Raw genomic sequence first — 26,488 nt, forward strand, 5'->3', positions numbered from 1 at the left:
GACAGGGGGATCCTAATTTATGGATAGATATTCTCAAAAGCAAAGGACTCTCGGGCAACGTCCCTGCATGCGGAATGAACGTGAGAAATTCGTAAGTTTTGCACAAATTAGGAGACCCTAAATATGCGATTGGCAATTCTCTATCCCCGCGGAGTTTCGGAGAATCAGCACTTTGCTGGAATATTGAATCGGTTTTCGCAGACAACGGAATCGACCGGCGATAGTATACAGGGTGTCCCAGGAGGATACCGAAAATTTTACCAGCACGTCTGTTAGGTAATTTCGAACAAAAAAGGTTTTATACATCGCGAGTCTCGAACGATTCTTTTCCGAGATAATCGTTGTTTGCTCTAATCGAGTATCGCGCATTAGCCGTTGCAAGTGACGCCATCGGGAACGGAATTGCACAGTCGAGTTGCAACGATCGTTGAAATTTCGAAGACACTAACATCCACAATAATGTCGATCGCCATTTCGAACGCTTGTAACCGACACGAGTCCAAATACGTAAAAAATACACGGAAAACAAACAACAATTCCATTTTCCAGCACGTAGAATCCATTCCCCGAAACAAATCGAAAACGAGTGAACCAAATCCAAAGTGTCCAACACTTTCGATTCGGAATGACCTATCAAACGTACCGTTAAAGTTACTCAATTCCCTCCTAAAACGCTTTATACACAGCTCACCAGGAACTACCCCAAAGAATTAAATTACTCTAACCAAACTCGGTAACTCCCCAACAGCACGGCCAAGACTGTTCGACAATCTCTCCCGTGGAACCTCCCAAGAGCCAAGTTCGTCCCTGTGGAGTCACAAAAGTGAACAATAACCCAAGAACCCTGAAAGAAAAAAAACCTTGTTCGAGTCGGTTCGGGTTCTATCAGGGAATTCTCGACCTATCTGAGGTTTCTTGGCGTTGCTCCCCTCACGAGAGAGAGAGAGAGGTTCTACAAACCTATTTCTAAATTCCTGCGCGTCGAAGCGTTTCACGGTGCCACGAGGATCGATGATGCATCGGGACCACGGTGGTCGACGGATGGCGGCGTGGTGGGGTGGGGTGGGATGGGGGTGGGGGGAAGAGACCCCCCCTTTCTCGATGACTCGCTGCTCTCTCGGGGCTCGCAACATGAAAAGGAGTAGCCGCGTTGGTGGGGGCACGAAATGCCGTCACGACTTTCGTGCACGCTCGCGGGGGCCCCCGACGCGCGTTTCTTTCGCGGCGGGCAACGGACACGGCCGGAGGAGTTAGAAAGTAAAACAGAGCAAAAGAACACCGCACCGCGCGAGCGTCTGCTGCGTGCGGTTAATAGCTTCTTTCACCGCGAGACAAGAGGAGCGAGCCGGGGCGAATAGATGGTAGCCGAGGCCTCCGGGGCGGTGGCGGCCGATAGAAACGTCAACGTCGCCGGTTCTGCGGATACGATAATTCAAAGCGCGCGCGCGAGAGCGAGCGAGCGAACGAGCGAGTTAGAACGTACCGTGGAAAAGTGCGCCGATTCGACGCGCGGACAACGCGTCGAGTTGGCGGGGGAAACGGTGGGCAAGGAGTGGGGGTGGATCGCAGACTCAATCGGGGACCACTCGCGACGCGACTTTGACGTGCAAATTCCGTCTGTTTGAATTACAGATCAGTCGTCGGGTGCTCGCGTGCGCCGAAGGGCGGAGCCGCGCCGAGAGTGACGCACTTTTGCCACGACGCGCGGACCGAATCTCGCCGCGAAATCGGCTCGTTGCTTAGTCCCTACTCGGCTCTTTCCGCCGGAGTGAATCTCATAACCGGATTATAATTTCGCCGGAGAACGCTGCCCCCCCCCCCCCCAGAAGGTACCATCCTGTCCCCCGCGTGACCCGACTCCGAGCACCGGTGTCGCGAACCGGGGGGTTTCGAACGTCCAGGAGAAGTCCACTGTCGAGTTTTTTGTTTAACGCTTTGTAATTTTATATTCTTTTTTTTTTTTTTTATTTGAGGAGTATTAAACTTAATTCTTATTGCTACGGGTGCGACTGTTAGGTATTGGAGATACTGTGCTCAGAGTTGGGTACTATTCGAGGAATCCGAATAGAATTTTTTTAGGGGGTACTTTTTGTTCGAGTATCATATTGAGTAAATTTTATTTGGGTATTATTTTGAGTAAATTTGATTCGAGTATCCTTCGAGTACATTTTATTCGAGTATCATGTTGAGTAAATTTGAATCAAGTATCATTATGAATAAATTCTATTCGAATATTATTCGAGTAAGTTTAATTTGAGTATCATTTCGAATAAATTTGATTCGAGTACCATTTCGAATAAATTTGATTCGAGTACCATTTGAGTAAATTTGAATCGAGTATCACTACGAGTAAATTTTATTCGAATACTATTCGAGTAAGTTTTATTTGATTATCATATCGAGTAAATTTGAATCGAGTATCATTATGAGTAAATTTGATTCGAGTATCATTATGAGTAAATTTCATTCGAATATTATTCGAGTAAGTTTAATTTGAGTATCATTTCGAATGAATTTGAATCGAGTATCATTTCGAATAAATTTGATTCGAGTATCATTTCGAGTAAATTTGAATCGAGTATCATTTCAAGTAAATTTGAATCGAGTACCATTCGAGTAAATTTAAATCGAGTATCATTACACATGAAATTTATTCGAATACTACTCGAGTAAATTTTATTTGATTATCATATCGAGTAAATTTTATTTGATTATCATATCGAGTAAATTTGACTCGAGTATCACCTCGAGTAAATCCGATTCGAGTATCACCTCGAGTGAATCAATATCCTGGTATCTTTCCCAAAGAAAAAAAAAAAGGTACACGCGACCTTGAGAACTTCCCAAGGAAGATAAATTCCCTCGCAGGGTCCCCGACCAAAACGGTCCGAGACAAGATAATTTGTGTTCGCGTTTGTACTCGGTGTGTTCGAAAATGTAATAAAGAACGACTTCCACGTACACGGTTCGAGGGCACCTTTCTTTCGTGTCCTCGAGCGTGCCTAATAAGACGGTCAATTGCTGACCAAAGGGGACACGAAAAGTACAAAGCGCTCTTAAAGATACTCGAGGGACTCACTTTCTTGTAGACCCATTTGATGCTGCGGCTGAATTTCGCCATCGGCGAGTCGTCGACGAGGAAGTACTTCACCGGTGGCGTGGTCTCGTCCTCGAGGTCTCTCGGAATCGTCCCGTGGTCCTCCTCTTCCGTGGTCGTGGTCGTGGTCGTGGTACGATCGCTATTGTCGGTGTCGATCGCCGTCTCGGAGGACTCCGAGTACTCGGTGATCGTGGACAGCCTCTTCGAGCGACTGTCGCTCGTCGAAACGGCACGCTCCATCTCGTGGACGGATCTTCTCTCGCGACAGAACACGTCGGATCGGTATTATTTCACGCAGAAAGACGCAATCCCCGCATGGTTAACCGAGCACGGCACAAATTGCCAGGGCCTCGATCCCGGCACCGGCTCGATTCGTCGCGGTAGATTAAATGTTTTCAAACGCGCGTGGAGTCCCACGCGTGGAAACCGTCGCGGATGTCTTCCTTCCCTGAACACTCTCCGAAGCTACGAGTTCTCACTAAGAAGGAAATCGGAACCATTCGAACCGATTCTGAATCGATACGAGCGCGATCGATTCGTTGAAAACTCGACGTCTCGGAGAGTTTCTAGAATATGGATTTGAAATTTAGTAACTACATCGATTCGCGGGTTTCTTCGTCGAATACTCCGAGACACTAGGAGTTATCTATAGGAAGGAAATCGAAACCATTGGAACCGATTCTGAATCGATACGAGCGCGATCGAGTTGTTGAAAACTCGACGTCTCGAAGAGTTTCTAAAATATGGATTTGAAATTTAGTAACTACATCGATTCGCGGGTTTCTTCGTCGAATACTCCGAGACACTAGGAGTTATCTATAGGAAGGAAATCGGAACCATTGGAACCGATTCTGAATCGATACGAGTGCGATCGAGTTGTTGAAAACTCGACGTCTCGAAGAGTTTCTAAAATATGGATTTGAAATTTAGTAACTACATCGATTCGCGGGTTTCTTCGTCGAATACTCCGAGACACTAGGAGTTATCTATAGGAAGGAAATCGGAACCATTGGAACCGATTCTGAATCGATACGAGCGCGATCGAATCGTTGAAAACTCGACGTCTCGGAGAAGAGTTTCTAGAATATGGATTTGAAATTTAGTAACTACATCGATTCGCGGGTTTCTTCGTCGAATACTCCGAGACACTAGGAGTTATCTATAGGAGGGAAATCGGAACCATTGGAACCGATTCTGAATCGATACGAGTGCGATCGAGTTGTTGAAAACTCGACGTCTCGAAGAGTTTCTAAAATATGGATTTGAAATTTAGTAACTACATCGATTCGCGGGTTTCTTCGTCGAATACTCCGAGACACTAGGAATTATCTATAGGAAGTAAGTCGAAACTAATTGAATCGATACGAGTGGAATCGAGTCGTTAAAAAATTGACAGCTGTCTTGTAGAAGATTTTCTAAAAAGTAGATTCGAAATTTAGTAACCGAGTCGATTCGCAGGTATCTTCATCGAATACTCCAAGGCACTATGAGTTCTCTCTAAGAAGGAAATCGAAACTAGTTGAATCGATACGAGTGGAATCGAGTTGTTAAAAAATTATCAACTGTCTCGCAGAAAATTTTTTTAAAATATCGATTGGAAATTTAGTAACTACGACGATTCGCGTAGAAGATAGGAGTTATCTCTAAGAAGGAAATCGAAACTAGTTGAATCGATACGAGTGGAATCTAGTCGTTAAAAAATTGACAGCTGTCTCGTAGAAGATTTTCTGGAAAGTAGATTCGAAGTAATTCTAATTGTATACAGAACACTATCGGAACTTTGGTTGAAAGACTCTCCAGAGAATCGATTCAGATTCGCTGCCTAAATTGAATGCAGAATACGATCGGAGTTGGACTCGAACCGTCTCTAGAAAATCGAATCAGAATCACCCCTAAATTGAATGGAGAATACGATCAGATTTCGACTCGAACTCTCCCTAGAAAACCGAATTAGAATCACCGTTAAATCGAAACCGGATCATCCGTACACCAATACTCTAGAAAGTTAATTCGGTATCGCCCCTAAATTGAATACAAAATATATACAGACTTTGTCTCAAACTTTTTCTAAAAACTCTATTCAGAATCCCTTCTAAATTGAGTACAGATCATCGTATACCCCACTTTCTAGAAAGTTAACTCAACTCAGGTCAGTATCGCCCCAAAATTGAATAGAAAACACAATCAGACCTCACCTCAAACACTTTCTAGAAACTCTATTCAGAATCCCCCCTAAATTGAGTACAGATCATCGTACACCAATACTTTAGAAAGTTAATTCGGTATCACCCCTAAATTGAATACAAAATACATATAGACTTTGCCTCAAACATTTTCTAAAAACTCTATTCAGAATCCCTTCTAAATTGAGTACAGATCATCATATACTCCTGCTTTCCAGAAAGTTAACTCTGTATCGCCTTCTAAATTGAATAGAAAATACGATCATACTTGGCCTCAAACACTTTCTAAAAAATCGATTCAAAATCCCCCCTAAATTGAGTACAGATCATCGTACACCCCAATTCTCCACAAAGTTAACTCAGTATCGCCCCAAAATTGAATAGAAAACACGATTAGACCTCACCTCAAATACTTTCAAAAAATCGATTCAGAATCCCCTCTAAATTGAGTACAGATCATCCTACACTCCCATTCTTCAGAAAGTTAATTCAGTATCGCCCCAAAATTGAATAGAAAACACGATCAGACCTCACCTCAAACATTTTCTAAAAATTCTATTCAGAATCCCCTCTAAATTGAGTACAGATCATCCTACACTCCCATTCTCCAGAAAGTTAATTCAGTATCGCCCCAAAATTGAATAGAAAACACGATCAGACCTCACCTCAAACATTTTCTAAAAACTCTATTCAAAATCCCCTCTAAATTGAGTACAGATCATCCTACACTCCCATTCTGCAGAAAGTTAATTCAGTATCGCCCCAAAATTGAATAGAAAACACGATCAGTTCTCGCCTTAAAGACTGTCGAGAAAATCGATTCGGAACCATCCCTAAATTGAACACGGAACGCAATTAGACTTCAGAGAGAAAAGAACTCTCGCGTGTTCCCGGGAAAGGAAGATCGTACGTCGATCGATGAACATTTCTCGAGAAACGACACCGCTGCGAAAATAAACCTCTCGATCGTGGCTCCGGGACGATCGTGTGTATTTTCAACTGGCGATCCATCGTTCGTGCACACGCACTGTACCAAAGAGGGACGGATAGGAAGACGCGGCTAATTCATCGAGCGAACTGTGCGTTACTCTGGAAACCCGGCAGCGGGATTAAGGGCGCAAAAGGGCGGTCGAGCGGTCCTGGAAACACGCGTTTGCACTCAGGGCTCCGTCATCTCGACGCCTACTCGCGTAACCCTTCCGCGGATGATGCAACGAGCGAATCGCGACGTTGACGAGCATCGATGCACTTCGAACGTTTTGCAACGATTAGCATCACCGAGACTACCATACCTGGACTACTATACCGAGACTAGTATACCGAGAGTACACCCTCGAGTTATAATATTCGACAACGGAAAGACGTTGCTCCTAATTGCACGCGCGAACTGCAGCCTCGATCGTACAAAGTGCATCCGCTGCCGGTGCAATTGCAACGAAACGCGAACGGAATGCACGCAACGAAACGGATAAAATAAAACGCACGATATCTCCGTTAGCGTTGCTATTACGATGAAAACGAACGAATCAAATTTTATTGGGAATTAAATTTCGAAACTTTTCCACTCCGGTGGAATTTTCGATACGACCGACGGTAATCGATATATCGGCTCGACACTTTCTGCATTCGATACTATGCGAGGGCAGGTAGCAGAGTTTCGTTTATTCTTATCGCAGAGTCGAGATGATCGTGCACAGGCTCTGGAACGAATGTTTAAACTCTGGGAGTGTGATAATTAGAACAATCGCTCGAACTTTGCAAATTTGCCTAATATTATAATCGTACCTCCTCGATTTTTATTTTCAAATCTTTTTCATCGATCGTTTCGCTGCTGTGCACCGATTCCACTCGTTTTCAGCGCTAATAATAATATAATAACAATGATAAAATTGTCGTTTCTTCCCGCGAGAAAATCATCTTTCTTTCGACAAAGTTCACGATATTACGATCTTCGTCCACTTTGTTAATTTTTTCATAATTTCTCCGTTTCGATTGCACCGCGCATTATGCACCAGAGGAACACAATACCCCCGTTGACCTACGAACTCACGATGACACGCGAAACTGTTGTAAATTCAGATAAAGTTTATTACAATACACTCGCGTATCCACCGGTACAACGAATTGTAAATGCAAGAGTACAAAGTCAGGGTGCATAAAGAGATGCACGGTAATGCAACCTAGTATGCACACAACCTGGTGTGTCTGCCCTTCGAAACTGTGCAACTGGAAAACTCGCAGGAAAATAAGGAAACCTTTGACACACCTTACATCGATTTCATAAGAAACGATAAAAATCGATAGCGTTCCAATCGAGCGGAATTCGTTGTCCTCGTGGAAAATTTGCCAACTTAGGGATTAACCAGTGTCTTCCAAAACGTTCGTTTTTTTTTCGTCTCGGGCAAGGAATCGGAGAATGTTTACACTCGATAGTTTCTATTCGCTGACGAATAACAGAAGGGGACGACGTCGCTCCGTTTAAGAAGCGACCAAGTGTCTCCGAAGCTTTCGAGTTCGCGAGCCCTGGCGGGAAAGCGTCCGTGAAGGTGTTCTCGCTCGAAGAAGTTGAAGAGGAAACTCGGATTTAATTGGGTCTCGTCGAGGTAGACTCGTACACACCGGGGGATTATGAATGAAGTGTCACGTTCCGCTCTGAAAATAGTCCAGTGGATCGACCGTTTTAGCACCAACGAAATTAGCCCCGATTTTCCTTCAATTCGTAACGACAACGACACCGCGAATTAATTCCGATCGCGAGATGCTATAGCTGGATCGAGAAACCATTGATGACGAGCCTGCAATGGACCAAGTCGAACCAAGTGCAGCACTGTGCAGCGAGCAATGGAGAGAAAAGGAAAAATTTTACACCCATTTGCCAAATTCAGATCTTATTGTAACTTTACGATATTTATTTGGTATTTAAAATGAAAAAAGAAGCTACGTTACAGAGAAGTCCATGTTTCGCGATGGATTCGATATTCAGAATTTCTCAACGATCGATTCTTGAACAATTAAAGGATCTTTAGTAATTATCAGTGATAAGACCCGAGTACTGGCAATTTGACAATGAAAAACACAAGTAGAACGACGATACGTTCCAGATCGTCGTACAGTGTAAATAATTGTGACAGTTGGTACGGTGAATATTTACATTGATGAAAGATGTTCGATTGAATTGACGAACGAGAATTTAATTGAAATTCTTGGAAACGAAACGATATCGAACATATTGGAAAAATATTCGTACTTCGAAACATCGGTGTTTTGTTAACGATGTAGTATCGACTAACATCGATGTTTTACCGTCGTGTATCATCGACAGATGGTCGATATAAATGTACATCGATGCGTCGATGTTTTTTCAATTGTTGCAGTCTTCGAGGTCGATACGTTAAATGCGCGGGGAATAATGTCATCGCGTGGACAACCGGCAGTCAGCTGTTCAATGTCACGTTGTTAAGCGGAGTGACAACCTCATTGGTCGATTTTCGTCCAACCAGGTACGGACGGTTGAGTTTCGGGAACGACGCGATTTTGAAACGATTAAGGTGTAACCCCGCTGCGCGCGACCCGTCGGCCTCGTTAATTCGAATGTCCCCATGACTCGCCACGAATAATTAATTACGGGAGCCCGGCAGATGGCGACGATACCGCGAGACTCGGGTATTTACGGGATTCCACGAACTTGTAGGATCACGGGGACAAGCGATCGACCGGCTAATAGTCGACCACGGAACCCCTTCGACTTCCTCGTGAACAACTGGGCCCTTTCATGACTTCGCGGAGACTGGCTTCGATCGAGAAGTTCGACGGGGAAATTACGCAGCGAGTAACAAGACGTAGAAAACGAGATGTTACACATCGAGGTATGGTATTCGGAGGAAATGTTATATATTCGGAGTCAGAGTCCAGAGAAAATGTTATGCATCGGAGTCAGGGTCCAGAGAGAATGTTAAGTATCAAAGTCAGGGTTGAGAAAATGTTATGCATCGAAGTCAGAGTCTAGAGAAGATATTACGCATTGAAGTCAGGGTTAAGAAAATGTTATGCATCGAAGTCAGGGTCTAGAGAAGATATTACGCATTGAAGTCAGGGTCCAGAGAAATTTGTTATGCATTGGAGTCAGAGTCCAGAGAAAATGTTATGCATTGGAGTAAGAGAACAGGAGAAAATGCTATGCATCGGAGTCAGAGTCCAGAGAGAATGTTAAGTATCAAAGTCAGGGTTGGGAAAATGTTATGCATCAAAGTCAGGGTCTAGAGAAGATATTACGCATTGAATTCAGGGTCCAGAGAAATTTGTTATGGATTGGAGTCAGAGTCCAGAGAAAGTGTTATGCATTGGAGTCAGGGTCCAGAGAAAATGTTATGTATTGGAGTCAGAGTCCAGAGAGAATGTTAAGTATCGAAGTCAGGGTTGAGAAAATGTTATACATCGAAGTCAGTGTCTAGAGAAGATATCACGCATTGAGGTCAGGATTCAGAGAAATTTGTTACGCATTGGAGTCAGAGTCCAGAGAAAATGTTACGCATTGGAGTCAGAGTCCAGAGAAATTTGTTATGCATTGGAGTCAGAGTCCAGAGAAAATGTTATGCATCGGAGTCAGAGTCCAGAGAGAATGTTAAGTATCGAAGTCAGGGTTGAGAAAATGCTATGCATCGAGTCAGGGTCTAGAGAAGATATTACGCATTGAAGTCAGGGTCCAGAGAAATTTGTTATGCATTGAAGTCAGGGTTGAGAAAATGTTATGCATTAAAGTCAGTGTCTAGAGCAGATATTACGCATTGAAGTCAGGGTCCACGGAAAATGTTATGCATCAAAGTCAGGGTCCAGAGAAAATGTTACGCATTGAAGTCAGAATCTAGAGAAAATGTTATGTATCAAAGTGAGAATACAGAGAAAATGTTACACATCGAAGTCAGAATCTAGAGAAAATGTTAGGTATCGAAGTCAGAGTCCAGAGAAAATGTTACGCATCAAAGTACAGTAGAACCTCGAGTAGCGATCTAACTGCTCAAATTCACATCACGACTCATCCTCCGACTTTCTTTTATTCGAGCGATTGTCATTTTAAAAAATACTTTATAAAACGAAAGATCGATAAAATAAGATACTCTATTTATGCTTTGCTTATTGATAACAACTGGTACCGATTTTTGACGATCATGGGAGGCCTTATTCTTTGATAAGAACAATCTGTACACCGAAGAAATTTTACTCTATTTATGCACGTTTCTCGGCTATTTAATCAGTTAATGGTACTGTAACCAAGGAATGAAATTGTAGTTTATTTGCTCTATAAGATCAATAAGATAAGTGTACGGAAAGACTGAATTATTTGATGTATCCAGAGCATAATGGTTATGAAAATAAATTGGCGTTTGTCACCGACGAGTCCAATTTATTTTCATAACCGTTATGCTCTGGATATACCGCACAATTTACTCCTTTCGTACTCTTATCTTGTTGATCTTACGGTGAAAATAAATTAAAACTTTATCCCTCGGTTAATTACGCGCCCGTGAATTAACACTCGAACTAAATATTTATTTTTACCGACGAGTCTAATTTATTTTCATAGCCGTCATGCTCTGTATGGACCGAAATAATTTACTACTTTTGACCGAGAAATAATTTCTCTTTCGAAAGTCGAAATAAAATTCACGAAACGAACGGTTGCGATAACAAATAATTAATCGAATCACGCTGAAATGCGTTTTGAGCGAAATACAATATAAAATACGGTCAAAAATAAATCGAAGAGCACGAGTCGCGTTTATTTGTTATCTTCTTATACCATTTCCATCAATTTCGATCGTTTCCAACGCACAATCGATGACGTTAAGGAAGCCTGAAAATCTCTCAAAAGCGTGACGCGGATAGAGAGAATTAATAATTAAGCTGACCACATTGGAACACGTTATATGCGAATCCATAAAATAAAATTAATGGAATAGAGAGTTACAAGAGAGAATAATTAATCGAAGCAAAGTGGACCAGATTATACGCGTACGTATAATTTGAAACTCGTGGAATAGAAGATTGAATGTCGAATTGTCGTCCACCATTACCTTTCTAGAATTCAAGAGGGAAATTTCAAAATCCCGTCCAATCATAACGAAATCGAAAGAAAGAACGACCAATCCAATCACGTTGCAACATTCGTACGTAGACATGTAAAATAAAATTCACGAAATGATATTATTGTAAGTGTTACAATAAAAAATAAATCTGTAAAATACGTCCTGTTCGTAACAAATATTGCACAATTACTGATTTCTTCCTAGTTTCTATTAACTTTCATTAATGGTCAAATTCTGAATGTTTTTTATTATTTCTGTATCTCCTTTCTCTTATGTATTTTTTCTTTCCACGTGTATCAATTTATTGGTAAACACTAAAGTACGTTCGTTCTTTTGATAAACATAAATAAATTAACAAATATAATTCCCTTCAATTACTTTCTAGATAGTCTGATCGTATAAAATTCATGGAACAGAAGGCTACACATCGAAACACGTATATAAATTATAATTCTTGGAACAGAAGGTTGAAAGTCCAATCATAATCGTTCAATACCATTTCCTCCCATTTCCATTACTTTCTAACACGCGAGAGCTTGAGAAAATTTCAAAATCTCGTCAAACCGTGACGCGGATCGAGAGAAAGGACAATCGAATCTCATTGAAACACGTTATACGAATCGAATACGTTAAATGTGTAATTTATGGAATAGAAGGTCGAATGTCCAATTATAATCATCCGATACCACTTCCTTCGATTCTCTTTCTTTCCAATACGCGAGAGTCTGGTGAAATGTCTACGTGTCGTCAAAGCGTGACGCGAATCGAGAGAAAGAATAACCGAGTCTCATTGAAACACGTTATATGGATCGGATACGTCAAATATAATTTACGGAACAAATACATAAATGTCCAATTACAATCGTCCGATACTGCTTCCTTCGATTTCATTACTTTCTAACCTTCGCGAAAAAGAATAATCGAATCGCATTGAAACATTCTACACGCGAATACGTCAAACAAAATTCACGGAACAGAAGTTCGAATGTTTAATTATAATCTTCCGATACTACTTATTTCAATTCCTCTTCTTTTCAACTCTCACGTTCTAAAAAAAACTTGAGTCACAAGGATCGAGAAAAGAATTGACTCGACTTAGACATCACACGGACTTATGGTAAATAAACTCTCCACCCTGTACTATAATTTGGATGTGTTTTCTATAAATTTAGAATGTTCGAATACATCAAATATAATTTACCAAATTTAACAAAAATTAAATGTTCAATTATAATCGTCCGATACTACTGTTTTCAATTCCATGATTTTCTAATTTTCGCGAGAAAGAATAATCGAGTTACATTAAAACACCTTACACACGAATACATGAAATATAATTTAGTAAATTTAACAAAAGCTTGAATGTCCAATTATAATCGTCCGATACTACTTATTTCAATTCCTCTTCTTTCAAACCCTCACGTTTTTAAAAATCTAAAGTCACAAGGATCAAGAAAACAATTGACTCGACTCACGTATCACACGGACCTACGGTAAATAAATTCTCCACTTGTACTATAATTTGGACGCGTTTTCTATAAATCCAAAATGTCCAAATACATCAAATATAATTTACCAAATTTAACAGAAGCTTCAATATCCAATTATAATCGTCTGATACTACTTCCTCCAACTCTTCTTCTTTCAAACCTTCACGTCCTAAGAAAACTAAAGTCACAAGGTTCGAGAAAACAATTGACTCCTGTATTATAACTTGGACGCGTTTCCTACAAATCCAAAATGTCCAAATACATCACATATAATTTTCCAAATTTAACAGAAGCTTCAATATCCAATTATAATCGTCCGATACTACTTCCCCCAACTCTTCTTCTTCCAAACCCTCGCGTTCTAAAAAATCTAAAGTCACAAGGTTCAAGAAAACAATTGACTGCTGTATTATAACACGCTGTACTATAATTTGGACGCGTTTTCTATAAATCCAGAATGTCCAAATACATCACATATAATTTACCAAATTTAACAAAAGCTCAAATACCCAATTATAATCGTCCGATACTACTTCCCCCAACTCTTCTTCTTCCAAACCCTCGCGTTCTAAAAAATCTAAAGTCACAAGGATCGAGAAAACAATTGACTCGACCCACGTATCACACGGACCTACGGTAAATAAACTCTTCACCCTGTATTATAACTTGCACCTATTTCCTACAAATTCAGAATATTCAAATACATCACATATAATTTACCAAATTTAACAGAAGCTTGAATGTTCAATTATAATCGCCCGATACTACTTTTTTCAATTCCATGATTTTCTAACCTTCGCGAGAAAGAATAATCGAGTTACATTAAAACACTTTACACACGAATACACCGCATATAATTTACCAAATTTAACAAAAGCTCAAATACCCAATTATAATCGTCCGATACTACTTCCCCCAACTCTTCTTCTTCCAAACCCTCGCGTTCTAAAAGAACTAAAATCACAAGGTTCGAGAAAACAATTGACTCGACTCACGTATCACACGGACCTACGGTAAATAAATTCTCCACCTTGTATTTATAACTTGGACGCGTTTCCTACAAATCCAGAATGTCCAAATACATCAAATATAATTTACCAAATTTAACAGAAGCTTCAATATCCAATTATAATCATCTGATACTACTTCCTCCAACTCTTCTTCTTTCAAACCCTCACGTTCTAAAAAAACTAAAGTCACAAGCTTCGAAAAATCAATTGACTGCTGTATTATAACTTGGACGCGTTTCCTACAAATCCAAAATGTCCAAATACATCACATATAATTTTCCAAATTTAACAGAAGCTTCAATATCCAATTATAATCGTCCGATACTACTTCCTTAAATTCCACTTCTTTCAAACCCTCACGTTCTAAAAAATCTAAAGTCACAAGGATCAAGAAAACAATTGACTCGACCCACGTATCACACGGACCTACGGTAAATAAATTCCCCACCCTGTATTTATAACTTGCACGCGTTTCCTATAAATCCAAAGGGTCCGAATACACCACACCGGGTAGGAAGCTACCTGTTTACGCGCGACACCGTTACGCTCGGGGGACCGGCTGGGAGGGATCTCGATCGGGCTCGACGTCGGCCGATTTTTATCGCGCCACCCCTCTAATTACCGCTCGTGGAACGATAATTGCCCTTAACACGCTCGATCGTTCCTTTGTTCGGTGGCCGACGCTGGTCGTCGCGACGTGCGACGCCGATCGCTTCCGCGGGACTTCCTTCCTCCTCCTTCTATCCACCATGGACGAAGCCAAAGATTAGAGACGCGGTAACCACGGATACCTATCGATAAATTAATTAACGCGCGTAACACGAGCGTCGAGACGCTTCGTTTATACGAGACGCGATTTCGAGCAACGGGGACCGTTTTGTGAAATATCTGTTCGATCGGTGTCCGAGTTCGAATCGATTTCACTCTCGAACGACGAAACGCGCGAAAACGAAACAATCACGCGAACGAAAACGAACCGCGGGACTCGATTCCCGCTCGAAAATAGCGCGCGGTCCTCCCGCGTCGTTCCCTCCTAGCTGTTTTCGGCGAGGAACTCCCCTCTTGGAGCCAAGGTCGTCGTAAAATCGTCGCGACTTAGCCTCGTTTCCAGCCGCGGTTCGAAACGATCCCCGTATATATTTATACGTTGGTCTAGCGATGGGATCGATCCGACGACACGACTCGTTGATACCGATACGCATCGTTCGTACGAGCGAGCCGACCTATCGAACATGCATCGAAATAAGTAACCGATCGAGGCGTGCTAGACGTTTCGCGTAACATCGATACACGCTCGAGCATTATCGAGACTCCAACGACGACGATGTGTGTATTATATATAGATATATATGTATGGAAAAATTGGGATTCGTGATGTTCGAACGGACGATCGAGTGTTCATTTATAATATTTGTAATGTTTCGTAACGCGTGTAAGGTTCTTGAAATTTTAAATACCGGACGATCGAGTGATCATTTATAATATTTGTGATGTTTCGTAACGCGTGCAATGTTTCTGAAATTTTAAATACCGGACGATCGAGTGTTCATTTATAATATTTGCGATGTTTCGTAACACGTGCAAGGTTTCTGAAATTTTAAATACCGGACGATCGAGTGTTCATTTATAATATTTGCGATGTTTCGTAACGCGTGCAAGGTTTTTGCAATTTTAAATACCGGACGATCGAGTGTTCATTTATAATATTTGTGATGTTTCGTAACACGTGCAATGTTCTTGAAATTTTATTAAATACCCAACGGGACGATTGAGTATTTTGGATCAGTTCTCCGAAATGTTACGTTAATTGGAAGGTACAATAAATGTTAACTCGAACGGGAAATGATTACGGAATTAGAGTCGAGGAGTCTCTAGATTGTTTTTAGCGTGGGATATTTTGCAAACGAACTTTTTATTCGAACGTAGTATCCTTACAAAATCGAATCTCGATTTTGTAATTCGATTTTGTAAGAGTTCCTCGTTCGAATTAACCGCGCCTGGAAAGTGAACGAGAGGAATTCGAAACGAGAGAAAACACGTGTCGAGCCACCTGGTACTAGTTCCGATGATAACAATTTTACGAGGGTGATAGACGAGGTGCTTTAAGGGAGGCTATCGTTATCGATCAAACGCGATGTCGACTCTGTGAGCGAATCGGTGGGAGAAATTATTACGTCGAATCGATGCAAAATTAAAGATTATTGTTTCAGTATCATCGCTGTTTCTGTCGTATTCGTCGCGTGAGTTTCTTAACCCAAATTTCTTAACTCGTGAAATTTTAATTTCAAGAACTTTTAAGAGCCTCGCGTATATTTATCAATGTATCTATAAACAATTTCCAGATAGTTTTATTTAAACGCTAACCTTTCTATAAAATTTACCGCACTTGATAGTATATCTTCCTCCACGAATAAACAATAATCATTATGTTCAACATTTAGACCGTTCCTCGAACGTCACTGTCCCTTCCGTTATTTCTACCGAGTGACAAATTCCAGATAACTCTCAAATCTTCCGAAAACATTGTACACTCCTCGTTACAAACGTAACAATTTCAAAAACAATCGTACCAACATTGTCAAACGCGTTTCAACCGCGTATTTCGACAAATTTCAAATCTTTCGAAAATCTATACACTCTTCGCTACAAAAGTATCAATTTCATTTAAAAAATAACGGTACCAACATTGTCAAATGCGTTTCAACCGTTACCTCGACAAATTTCAAATCTTTTTTCGAAAATCTACACACTCTGCGTTACAAAAATATCAATTTCAAAAGTAACGGTACCAACATTGTCAAACGCATCTCAACTGCATATCTCAACGAACCTCGAATCTTTCTTTGAAAATCTACACACTCTTCGCTACAAAAGTATCAATTTCAAACGTAATGATGCCAACATTGTCAAACACATTTCAACCACGTACCTCGACGAATCTCGAATCTTTCGAAAACCTACACACTCTTCGCTACAAAAGTATCAATTTCAAAAGTAACGGTACCAACAATGTCAAACGCGTCTCAACCGCATACCTCGACAAACCTCAAATCTTTCTTTGAAAATCTACACACTCTTCGCTACAAAAGTATTAGTTTCATTTCAAAAATAACGGTACCAACATTGTCAAACGCGTTCCAACCGTTACCTCGACGAATCTCGAATCTTTTTTCGAAAACCTACACACTTTTCGCTACAAAAGTATCAATTTCAAAAGTAACGATACCAACATTGTCAAACACATTTTAACCACGTACCTCGACGAATCTCGAATCTTTCGAAAATCTACACACTCTTCGCTACAAAAGTATCAATTTCAAAAGTAACGATACCAACATTGTCAAACACATTTCAACCACGTACCTCAACGAATCTCGAATCTTTCGAAAACCTACACACTCTTCGCTACAAAAGTATCAATTTCATTTAAAAAATAACGGTACCAACATTGTCAAACGCGTTTCAACCGTTACCTCGATGAATCTCGAATCTTTCTTCGAAAATCTACACACTCTTCGCTACAAAAGTATCAATTTCAAAAGTAACGATACCAACATTGTCAAACACATTTCAACCACGTACTTCGACGAATCTCGAATCTTTCGAAAACCTACACACTCTTCGCTACAAAAGTATCAATTTCAAAAATAACGATACCAACATTGTCAAACACATTTCAACCACGTACCTCGACGAATCTCGAATCTTTCGAAAACCTACACACTCTTCGCTACAAAAGTATCAATTTCAAAAATAAGAATTCCAATATTGTCAAACGCGTCTCAACCGCGTACCTAAATAAATCTGGAATCCTTCGAAAATCTCCTCACCGTAGAAATATCAATCGTATCAACAATCTCGAATAAGTCTCGATCCCATCGCTACACCGTGGCTACGCACTGTTTTGGCGCGCGATCTAACGAACAACACCGCGCACGTATCCACGGATTCGGCCAGCTGATCGGTAAACACGTCTCGACTCGCGAGTGGTCTCCTCGGTTTTCGTTTCCACGGCACGCACACGCGCACGCGCACCGCGCGGTCAATTCTCGGACTGGAAGTATCGCGAGTTCGACGGATCTGCGACGAGGAGATATGGAAACTCGGCGGGAAAACTTGAACGCGGGAAGACGTTGGTAAGGCGAATACTGGTCGGGAGCGGTTCACGCGCGGAATCCGCGTGGCACTCGGCGAACTGAGACCGCGGCCGCGACTCGACTCTCGCGAAGCGACACAACAGCGTGTTTTGACTAGGTGGTTACACACCGCTCGCCGGGGATCCGCGACTCTCTCGCGCCTCTTCCGCCGACTTTATATTTAGACGTACACGCGCGACACGACCAACTCCCCAGGGTGCGTTCGCGCTAACAAGCCTCTGGCCCGCTATCGCCGCGCTCCACCCACGCTACTCTCGCTAATCCACTCGCGCTTACGACTCTATCCCGGCGCGCGTTACCCCGAGGTCGCGATTACTCCGACAGACTAGCACCGATCTCCGATCCGTTTCGAACGGGGAACGAACCGCGTATTATCGAACGTGCTCTAGCAATTTCTCTATTTATTTGCAAGAACGCAAAACGTGAAACCGAAAGATCGAATCGACTATGAAAGACGACACGATTTCGGAAATTATATTTTGGGATATTTGGAAAAATTAATTCTCCAGCAATTTCGCAATTTATTTTCAAGTATGGAAAACGAGAAACTGAAAGATGGAATCGACGAAATCGATTGCTAGGGAACTATGTGATTCCGGAAATTATATTTTGGGATATTTAGTAAAATATTAACAGTATTTTTAATATGTTAAGTATTAAAATTTATTTAATATAGGTGAGTAATATATGTTAAAATATTAACAGTAAAATGTAAATTTTACAGTTAAGAACGAACGACAAATTGGAAAAATAATTTTTGCAGTTCAGGCTTCTAATGCGTAATTCTCTAAATTGTTGGATACAGTTTCGAGGTTATTCGCAAATAACTGAATTTAAAGTTCGCTTTAAAATCGATTAAATTATCCTCGATCGTAGCCAATACACCGAATCCCGAAATAAACGCCAATTGGAGCCAAGTTTGAAAAAAAAAAAAATAATAATAATTTTCCACGTCACGAAATTGATGAGATAATATTGGAAAATATTTTTAATAATATTCGATTCGTGTCACGTCCCTTCCCCTTATATTATAACCACTGCCGTTAATAACCACCGAGGTGAAGTTAATGGGACGCTTAAAAGTATACACGAAGCCGAGGCTAGTAACTGAGCGATTTTGTAACTCTTTTGTATCTTTTGCGGGAAGATTGCTTCCGTCGAGCTTAGCTCGTGTGGCCATTTGCGAACCACCTTGAACCCATTTATCCGCATCGATATTAAATTAGACGAGTTTATACTGTTTATAAAAGGTAAACAACGCTATTTGTATAAAAATTACGAACAATAAAATCGAGAATGATTACAATTGATCAATTGTGGTACTTTTAACTCCGATACCGTTTCGTAGATACGGGACACTAGCCTTTCGTTAACAAACAATATATTATACGAACAAATTTTCATTACTTGGAAGAAGATCACGGAGAGAGGTTATTTAATTTCGATCAATGAACGAGGAGAAGATTATCGATGAAACGATCGTCCTGGTAAGAAGGAAAGAATAATAAAAAAAAAGAAAATCTTCAAACGTTACAACTAATTGTGGTTCTCCAAGGAATATTCTTAGACCGACCCAAAAACGCGAATAACGAGGCAATTGTTCGTTGGTCGCGTTGGCGGCGCTCGAGGAAATAAAATCTCGACGAAATTTCGCTTTCATTTCGTCGAGGAACCAACGTCCCGATGACATCATCGCGACGTGCCCCGAGACCGCTGTAAACCGCTCCGCGCGCGTCGCGTTCAACCGTGGTCCCCCGGACGTGGTTGCGTTCAGATTGGAACAAGGGGGAACCGTTCCTTTCCTCGTTTTGCCGCCTTTCCCGGAGCCCGGTAAAAGGGCTTTCACGCTCGAGGAAATCGAACGAAATGAAATTATGCCGACGACGGGGCCTGGGAGAGTCGATCGAGAAACTACGGGGCACCCGATATCCCTAGTATACATATATTCCCTACCTCCCTCTCCTACCATCTTTCACTCTCTCCCTCTATACACGTTATATATCTCTCTCTTCCTATAGAATCTTTCCATCCCTCTATGTACATTGTAGATATTTTATTCAACCATATATATTATATATGTATCTCTCTTTCTCTCTGTATATATTATATATTTCTCTCCCTCTCTATAGATTTCTCTCTCTTTCCTGCTGTATATATTATATATTTCTCTCTCTTTCCTTCTGTATATATTATATATTTCTCTCTCTTTCCTTCTGTATATATTATATATTTCTCTCTCTTTCCTTCTGTATATATTATATATTTCTCTCTCTCTCTGTAGATTTCTCTCTCTTTCCCTCTATATATATTATATATTTCTCTCCCTCTCTGTAGATTTCAATCTTTTTCCCTCTGTATATATTATATATTTCTTTCCCTCTCTTTCTTTCCCTCTCCATACATATTATACATTTCTTTCTTTTCCTCTCTACATATATTATACATTTTTCTCTCTTTCTCTCCCTCTCTATAGATATTATACATTTCTCTCTCCCTTCCTCTCCATATATATTACACATTCTTTCTCTCTCTCCCTTCCTATACATATTATACATTTCTCTCCCTCTCTCCCTCTCTATACATATTACACATGTCTCTTTCTCTCTCTGTCTATACATATTACACATTTTTCTCTCTCTCTCTCTCTATACATATCATACATGTCTCTCTCTCTCTCTCCCTCTCTATATATTAGACATTTCTCTCTCTCTCCCTGTCTATACATACTACACATTTCTCTCTCTTTCACTCTATGCATATTATACACTTCTCTCTCTCTCTCTTCCCTATATTATATACAAATACATCTCTATCCCGCTATATATATTACATAGATACATCTCTCTATATATATACTACATATATTTCCTTCTCCTTCTATACAAATTAAATCTCTCTCTTTCCCTCTAAATATATACACGTATGTATATATGTATGTATATATAAATAATATACACCTCTCCCCTCGGTCACTCCTTCTCCCTCCATTACCGGCCGATAATACAAATATCCGTCTACGTTACAAATTGAACGCCCGCGGACGGCGAACGCCGGGCGTACGTGTCGCGGCCACGTTAAGTAGATTACACGGAACGCATATGCGAATGAATATGTATGAGGCCCTCGTACACAGAGCCCGCGCGGTGATCCGTGTCACGTAGCCGGGGTGGGCGTGTGCAAGAGACCCGTATCAGCACGCACGTGGCCACGTACGTACGTACAGTACGCACGCACGCGCGCACGCACGCACTCACGCGCGCACTCACTCACGCACTCACGCACGCACACGGGAGGTTCGCGTGGGAGGCGAGCGGACTGGTTTCGAGTTAGCGCGTCCGTACCAACGGGAGGTGACTCTTTCGCGAAACTGTGTCGACCTGGCCACCTTCGCTAACTTGACCCCCTCCCTCTCGTCGCCAACCACGCGGAAAAAACATTTTCGCTCGGTGCAAAATATCGCGCTATTTTCGTACCAATTTCGCCCGCCCGGTTTCGTCACCCGTAGCGGGAAAACGTGATCAAAATGAGGTTTTTGTGACACTGGAGGGGGTAACTAGAGTCCTCCGTTGTAATTCGACGCGTTCAATTTTTATTTTTCGTCATAGGTCAGCCCGTACCGTTCTACGGAAGTTACCAAAATTGGGATAAATATTCTTGGGGGATAATTTAACAGAGGAAGTCTGTACACTGTAGAAAAATCTCCGTGTCTCTTACATATATTTGCGATCATCTTGAGAACAAGAATAAAATAAGTATGAAATAAATAAATATAAGCATACATGCAAATACACTATATACTTTATATATATACTCTACAATGTTATTCGGAAAGTCATTTCGTTTCTTTGGTGAAAATGAAACACGATTGTTTCAAAGTGTACAAACATTTTATCAAATTACACATTCTCCATTTTGGAAAACAAGATGACTTTCCGAACAACCCAATAATATTGAAATATAAGTTAATATATATATTTACCTCTCTATAGATATTATACATTTCTTTCTTTTTCCCTCTATATAAATTATACATTTTTCTCTCTTTCCCTCCCTCTCTATAGATACATAATTTGATAAAATGTTCGTACACTGAAAAAATCGTGTTTCATTTCACATACATACATATATATATATTCCGTTATCGAGATCTCCGTCGAGAAAAGTATCTACATAAATTCCAAAGCGCGAACAACGTTGATCGTTTCCCGTTTTCCCCGCGCCGAAATTTCGAAGGTTTCGAATTTCAAGGGATCACAGTTCCGTGAACTTTTTCGCGGAGCGTTCGTAGTTGTTCCCGGAACGCGAAACGAGCGGTCGGCTCCGCGTGGAACGAGTATGGCAATACCGTGTACGGATCCCGGGGAACTTTGAAACAACCGATACGTTATGGCGATCGCGATGCACGACGGCGGTTGTTGCGCGTCGGTTCTGCCTATGCACGCTCGTTTCCTAGTACTTTATCTCGACCGGCTATCGGCATACGGCGTGCATTATAGCACGTGTGGGTACGCTCAAAACCAAATACATCCGCGCCAACGTATCCCTAACCGAGACACGAAACCACGCTACGTTTGGCAAGTCCATTGGCCGCTGAACCTCACGAAACCCGCCGCCTGTTACCCGCATTAGCGTTTAGGCGAAATTTCGCGCCGCATCTTGCCAACTACCGTAGCCACAGACTCGTCTACCAAGTGTACCGAAAGTAACGAGGAGAACAACATTGTAAACGTTGATAAATTTACCACTGGGTATCGAAGAAAATTTTATTTCACTTCTCGCGTGAGAAATATTCGAATTGTCGTTACTGTCGTGGATACGAGTAAAATTAACAAATATTATTTCGGTCGATGTGCAAGGGCCGTGTTGACTTTCTTACGTTAATTTACTAATTGGAAAATATTTGTAAGATTGTTGTAACATTGTAAATGCGGTTCAAATTAGCTAATATAAATTCTACCGCTGTGTACAGCCCATTGATTTTCTCACACAGTTTTACGTTTTCTGTGTATGAAAATATTCGTTGGGTTATTGTAATATTGTACACGCGAATAAAATTAGTAAAAATTATTTCTACGGATGTATAGCGGTCATTGATTTCCTCTGACTATTTTGACTATTTTGTGCCCGTGAAAATATTCGTTACCAATTAGCGAAACTATCAGGTATGCAAATAGGATATTCTCGAAGAAGTTTCCCTCGAAGGAGCAAATACCGAAGGGTTTCGAAACGTGGAATCACACCTCGGTTCCCGAGATTAGAACTTTCGTAATGCGCACTATAAACAAGAGACTCGGGGAAAAAACAACTTGTTTCTCGCGGCGAATAATCGGTAGATTTCACGGTTTGATAAAATTTAATTAGAAAAACTAAGCAATTTTCTTCTAAATTGTAAAGTTAACAATGGTAATATAAAAAGAATCAAATTTAAAGTTTTCATTCTTCAAAAGCTGCATTACGAGGTCAAAAATTCCACAAAAGGGATAACTTTGTTTATAAAGCAACAGAGAAGATTCGTGCAAGTTTCTTATAAATTGTAAAGTTAACAATGGTAATATAAAAAGAATCAATGATAAAATTTTCATTCTTGAAAAGTTGCATTACGAAGACAAAAATTCCACAAAAGCGATAACTTCGTTTACAAAGTAATAGAGAAGATACGTGCAAGTTTCATATAAATTGTAAAGTTAACAATGGTAATATAAAAAGAATCGACGATAAAGTTTTCATTCTTCAAAAGTTCCATTACAAAGTCAAAAATCCCCCAAAAGCGATAATTTCGTTTATAAGGCAACAGAGAAGATACGTGCAATTTTCTTATAAATTGTAAAGTTAACAATGGTAATATAAAAAGAATCAAATTTAAAGTTTTCATTCTTCAAAAATTGCATTGTGAAGTTATAAATTGTAAAGTTAACAATGGTAATATAAAAAGAATCGACGATAAAGTTTTCATTCTTCAAAAGTTGCATTGTGAAGTTATAAATTGTAAAGTTAACAATGGTAATATAAAAAGAATCGACGATAAATTTTTCATTCTTCAAAAGTTGCATTACGAGATGAAAAATTCCAGAAAAGGGATAACTTCGTTTACAAAGCAACGGAGAAGATACGTGCAAGATACCCAGCCAAGAAAAGATTCAGATTCCGTAGGAAGTATCTAAAAGAAGTTCGATCCTTCGCTCGGTACACCGTACTTCTTGCTTCGAAGAATGCAAAAAAATTCCCTCGATCCGCTCCCCAGAAACGCAAGCAGTGTAACTTGAAATCTCCGACTACCGGTTAAAAAAGAGTCACGAGCGCGAGGGCTCCGGCAAAAACATCGTTGTCGAACCTAACCTCTCTGCCGCTGATGAACCGCGTGGATTTCTTCGCGGGCCATCGCACCGGACCGATGCGACTGGGCGGTCTCGTTTAATTTTCTTGATAATTCTCGCGTCGACCGATCGTTTTTCTGCTGGTACGTGTTACCGAATATCGTTACTGTTGTCATATTATCATTAGTATCTTTATTGAACAGTTTTATTACCTCCACTGGAATGGAATTTAGATATTGGGATTATTCGATGGTAGACATAATTTTGTTTCGGAATGTGTAAATTTGTTTTTGTGTTATTGGTAGCTCAGAATGCAATTTTTTGTACATTTGTATATTTGTATAATACATATATATACTAGGATTACTCGACGAGTGGAAATCTATTTGTAGACAACTATACGTATAAGAATCTAAATACAGTACGTAAAATGTGTAGCTAAATATATCGTCATCGAGAATAACTTCATAATACTATAATATCCAATCTACGAAATTTAGCGAACGGAAAATTTCGTCGGCGAACCGACACGACTGGAAACCAATACACCGTGAATCCGATTTTAATTCCACTTAATTTTTAGCCAGTATCGGTCGAGTGCCGTCGATAACTGCAAATCCCGGTAATCCACTATTTGACACCTCGGTGCACGATTCGCGGGCTCATTTGCGTCGATAAAATATAACTTATCGTTAGACCTGTGTATGCTAATACTTTAAGACATATGTATGCATAATGTATGTAGAATTTCTTTCATAAATTAACATTTCATTTTGTATAATACCGGTGCACGTACACGAAGTACTCTCAGTATACGGTTCTCGGTAGAATACAAACTCGACCGAGCACCTTTCATAGAGAACGACTCGTCGAGGGGTCGTGTCGCTAGTTGCTCGGATCGGTCGCTTGGAAGAAAAGCTTGAGAAACACTGTCCCGGCCGTACTCTCCTTCCTCGAACCATTAAGACAGCCACGAAACTCACGAGCGATTATTAACGTGACCCGCGATAGAAAATCACCATCGGCGTGCCCCGTTCGGGTTTTTCAACCGGTGGGCCAGGTTCTGGAGAGCGTCAATCTATTCCGAAAGGCACTGCGCCCGGAGTACAACGAACGCTTTCAGCGCGGCCCGCGAACGATGAAGTGCAGAGCGAGTCAATGACAGATGAACTTCTCCCTTTGCGCGATGCGTCCCGGCCTGATCCTCTCCCGTGTTCCTCCCTCACGGTGTGTCTCTCTTCTTTCTTTCCCTCTGCGTGCCGTGCACTTTGCACTTTACACTCTGGTTTCTGGCGCGGGACATTTCGGTGGTGCTCTCGTGCCTCTGAACTTTCGACGAGACCGCGGCTACGTGCATACAGGGTGCTCCTGTTTTAATTCCGCGCGATCCACGACCGGTGACGGTCCCAGAAGGTAATTTGGATTTCTCCGTGCAACCTTTCGAGGCCGTGTTACGCAACGTACACTGAGCCCGGATATTAGGATGCTCGACGATAAATGTACTCTGTTGTATATATTTATTAAACGTATATTTACAAATGTATTCTCGGGTGTATTTGTTTCGGGGAAATATCGAAAGAATTGCGCGTTTCGTTAGAAGCTTCGTGTATTATTTTGGGTATATTTATTTCGGAGATGTGTCAATAAAGTTACGTGTTTTGGTAGAAAGTTTGTGGGAAATTAACGAAGGAAATGGGACTTTTGTTAATATCGGCTGATAGAATTTTAGAGAATGGAATTTAGATATTGGGATTATTCGATGGTAGACATAATTTTGTTTCGGAATGTGTAAATTTGTTTTTGTGTTATTGGTAGCTCAGAATGCAATTTTTTGTATATTTATATATACAATACATATATATATATATATATATATATACTAGCTTCAACTATGTTTAATGCTTTTTGGTGTTGTTGCAATTTCCGTGCGAAATCGTCGAAAGAAATCAAACTTTCATAAACATCGATAAATAAAATTTCGTAATCTCGATCGAAGCTTCTTTATGAACATTTAATAAAAATCCCTCTAGTTTGAAATTAAATTTTTCTACCCCAAACCAATTTTATCGTTTTCAATTTCATCGAGCGTTATGCACATTGTTGTATTCTAACATTTATTTTTTATAACAGAACCTCACCCCAAATTGTTTC

General features: G+C 40.7%; 1 protein-coding gene across 3 annotated transcripts in view; it reads right to left on the reverse strand.

Moving 5' to 3' along the window:
- The window catches only part of LOC143146770 (uncharacterized), a 272,791-nt gene that overhangs the window by 215,419 nt on the left and 30,884 nt on the right, over positions 1-26,488 (reverse strand). Inside the window, exons 1-2 of one of the 3 annotated variants that reach the window (XM_076311387.1) lie at positions 17,697-17,984; positions 3,080-3,578 (exon numbers count right to left, since the gene is read on the reverse strand). The exons of 1 other annotated variant lie outside the window; for it this stretch is intronic. In XM_076311387.1, the coding sequence (XP_076167502.1) occupies positions 3,080-3,340 (261 nt within the window). In that variant the 5' untranslated portion in view covers positions 3,341-3,578; positions 17,697-17,984. Of the gene's footprint in view, positions 1-3,079; positions 3,667-17,660; positions 17,985-26,488 lie in introns of those variants that run through there. One more of the 3 variants, XM_076311381.1, reaches the window with a different exon arrangement.

Source organism: Ptiloglossa arizonensis, chromosome 1, assembly GCF_051014685.1.
Source record: "Ptiloglossa arizonensis isolate GNS036 chromosome 1, iyPtiAriz1_principal, whole genome shotgun sequence".
In the NCBI taxonomy this organism is placed as follows: Eukaryota; Metazoa; Arthropoda; class Insecta; order Hymenoptera; family Colletidae; genus Ptiloglossa; species Ptiloglossa arizonensis.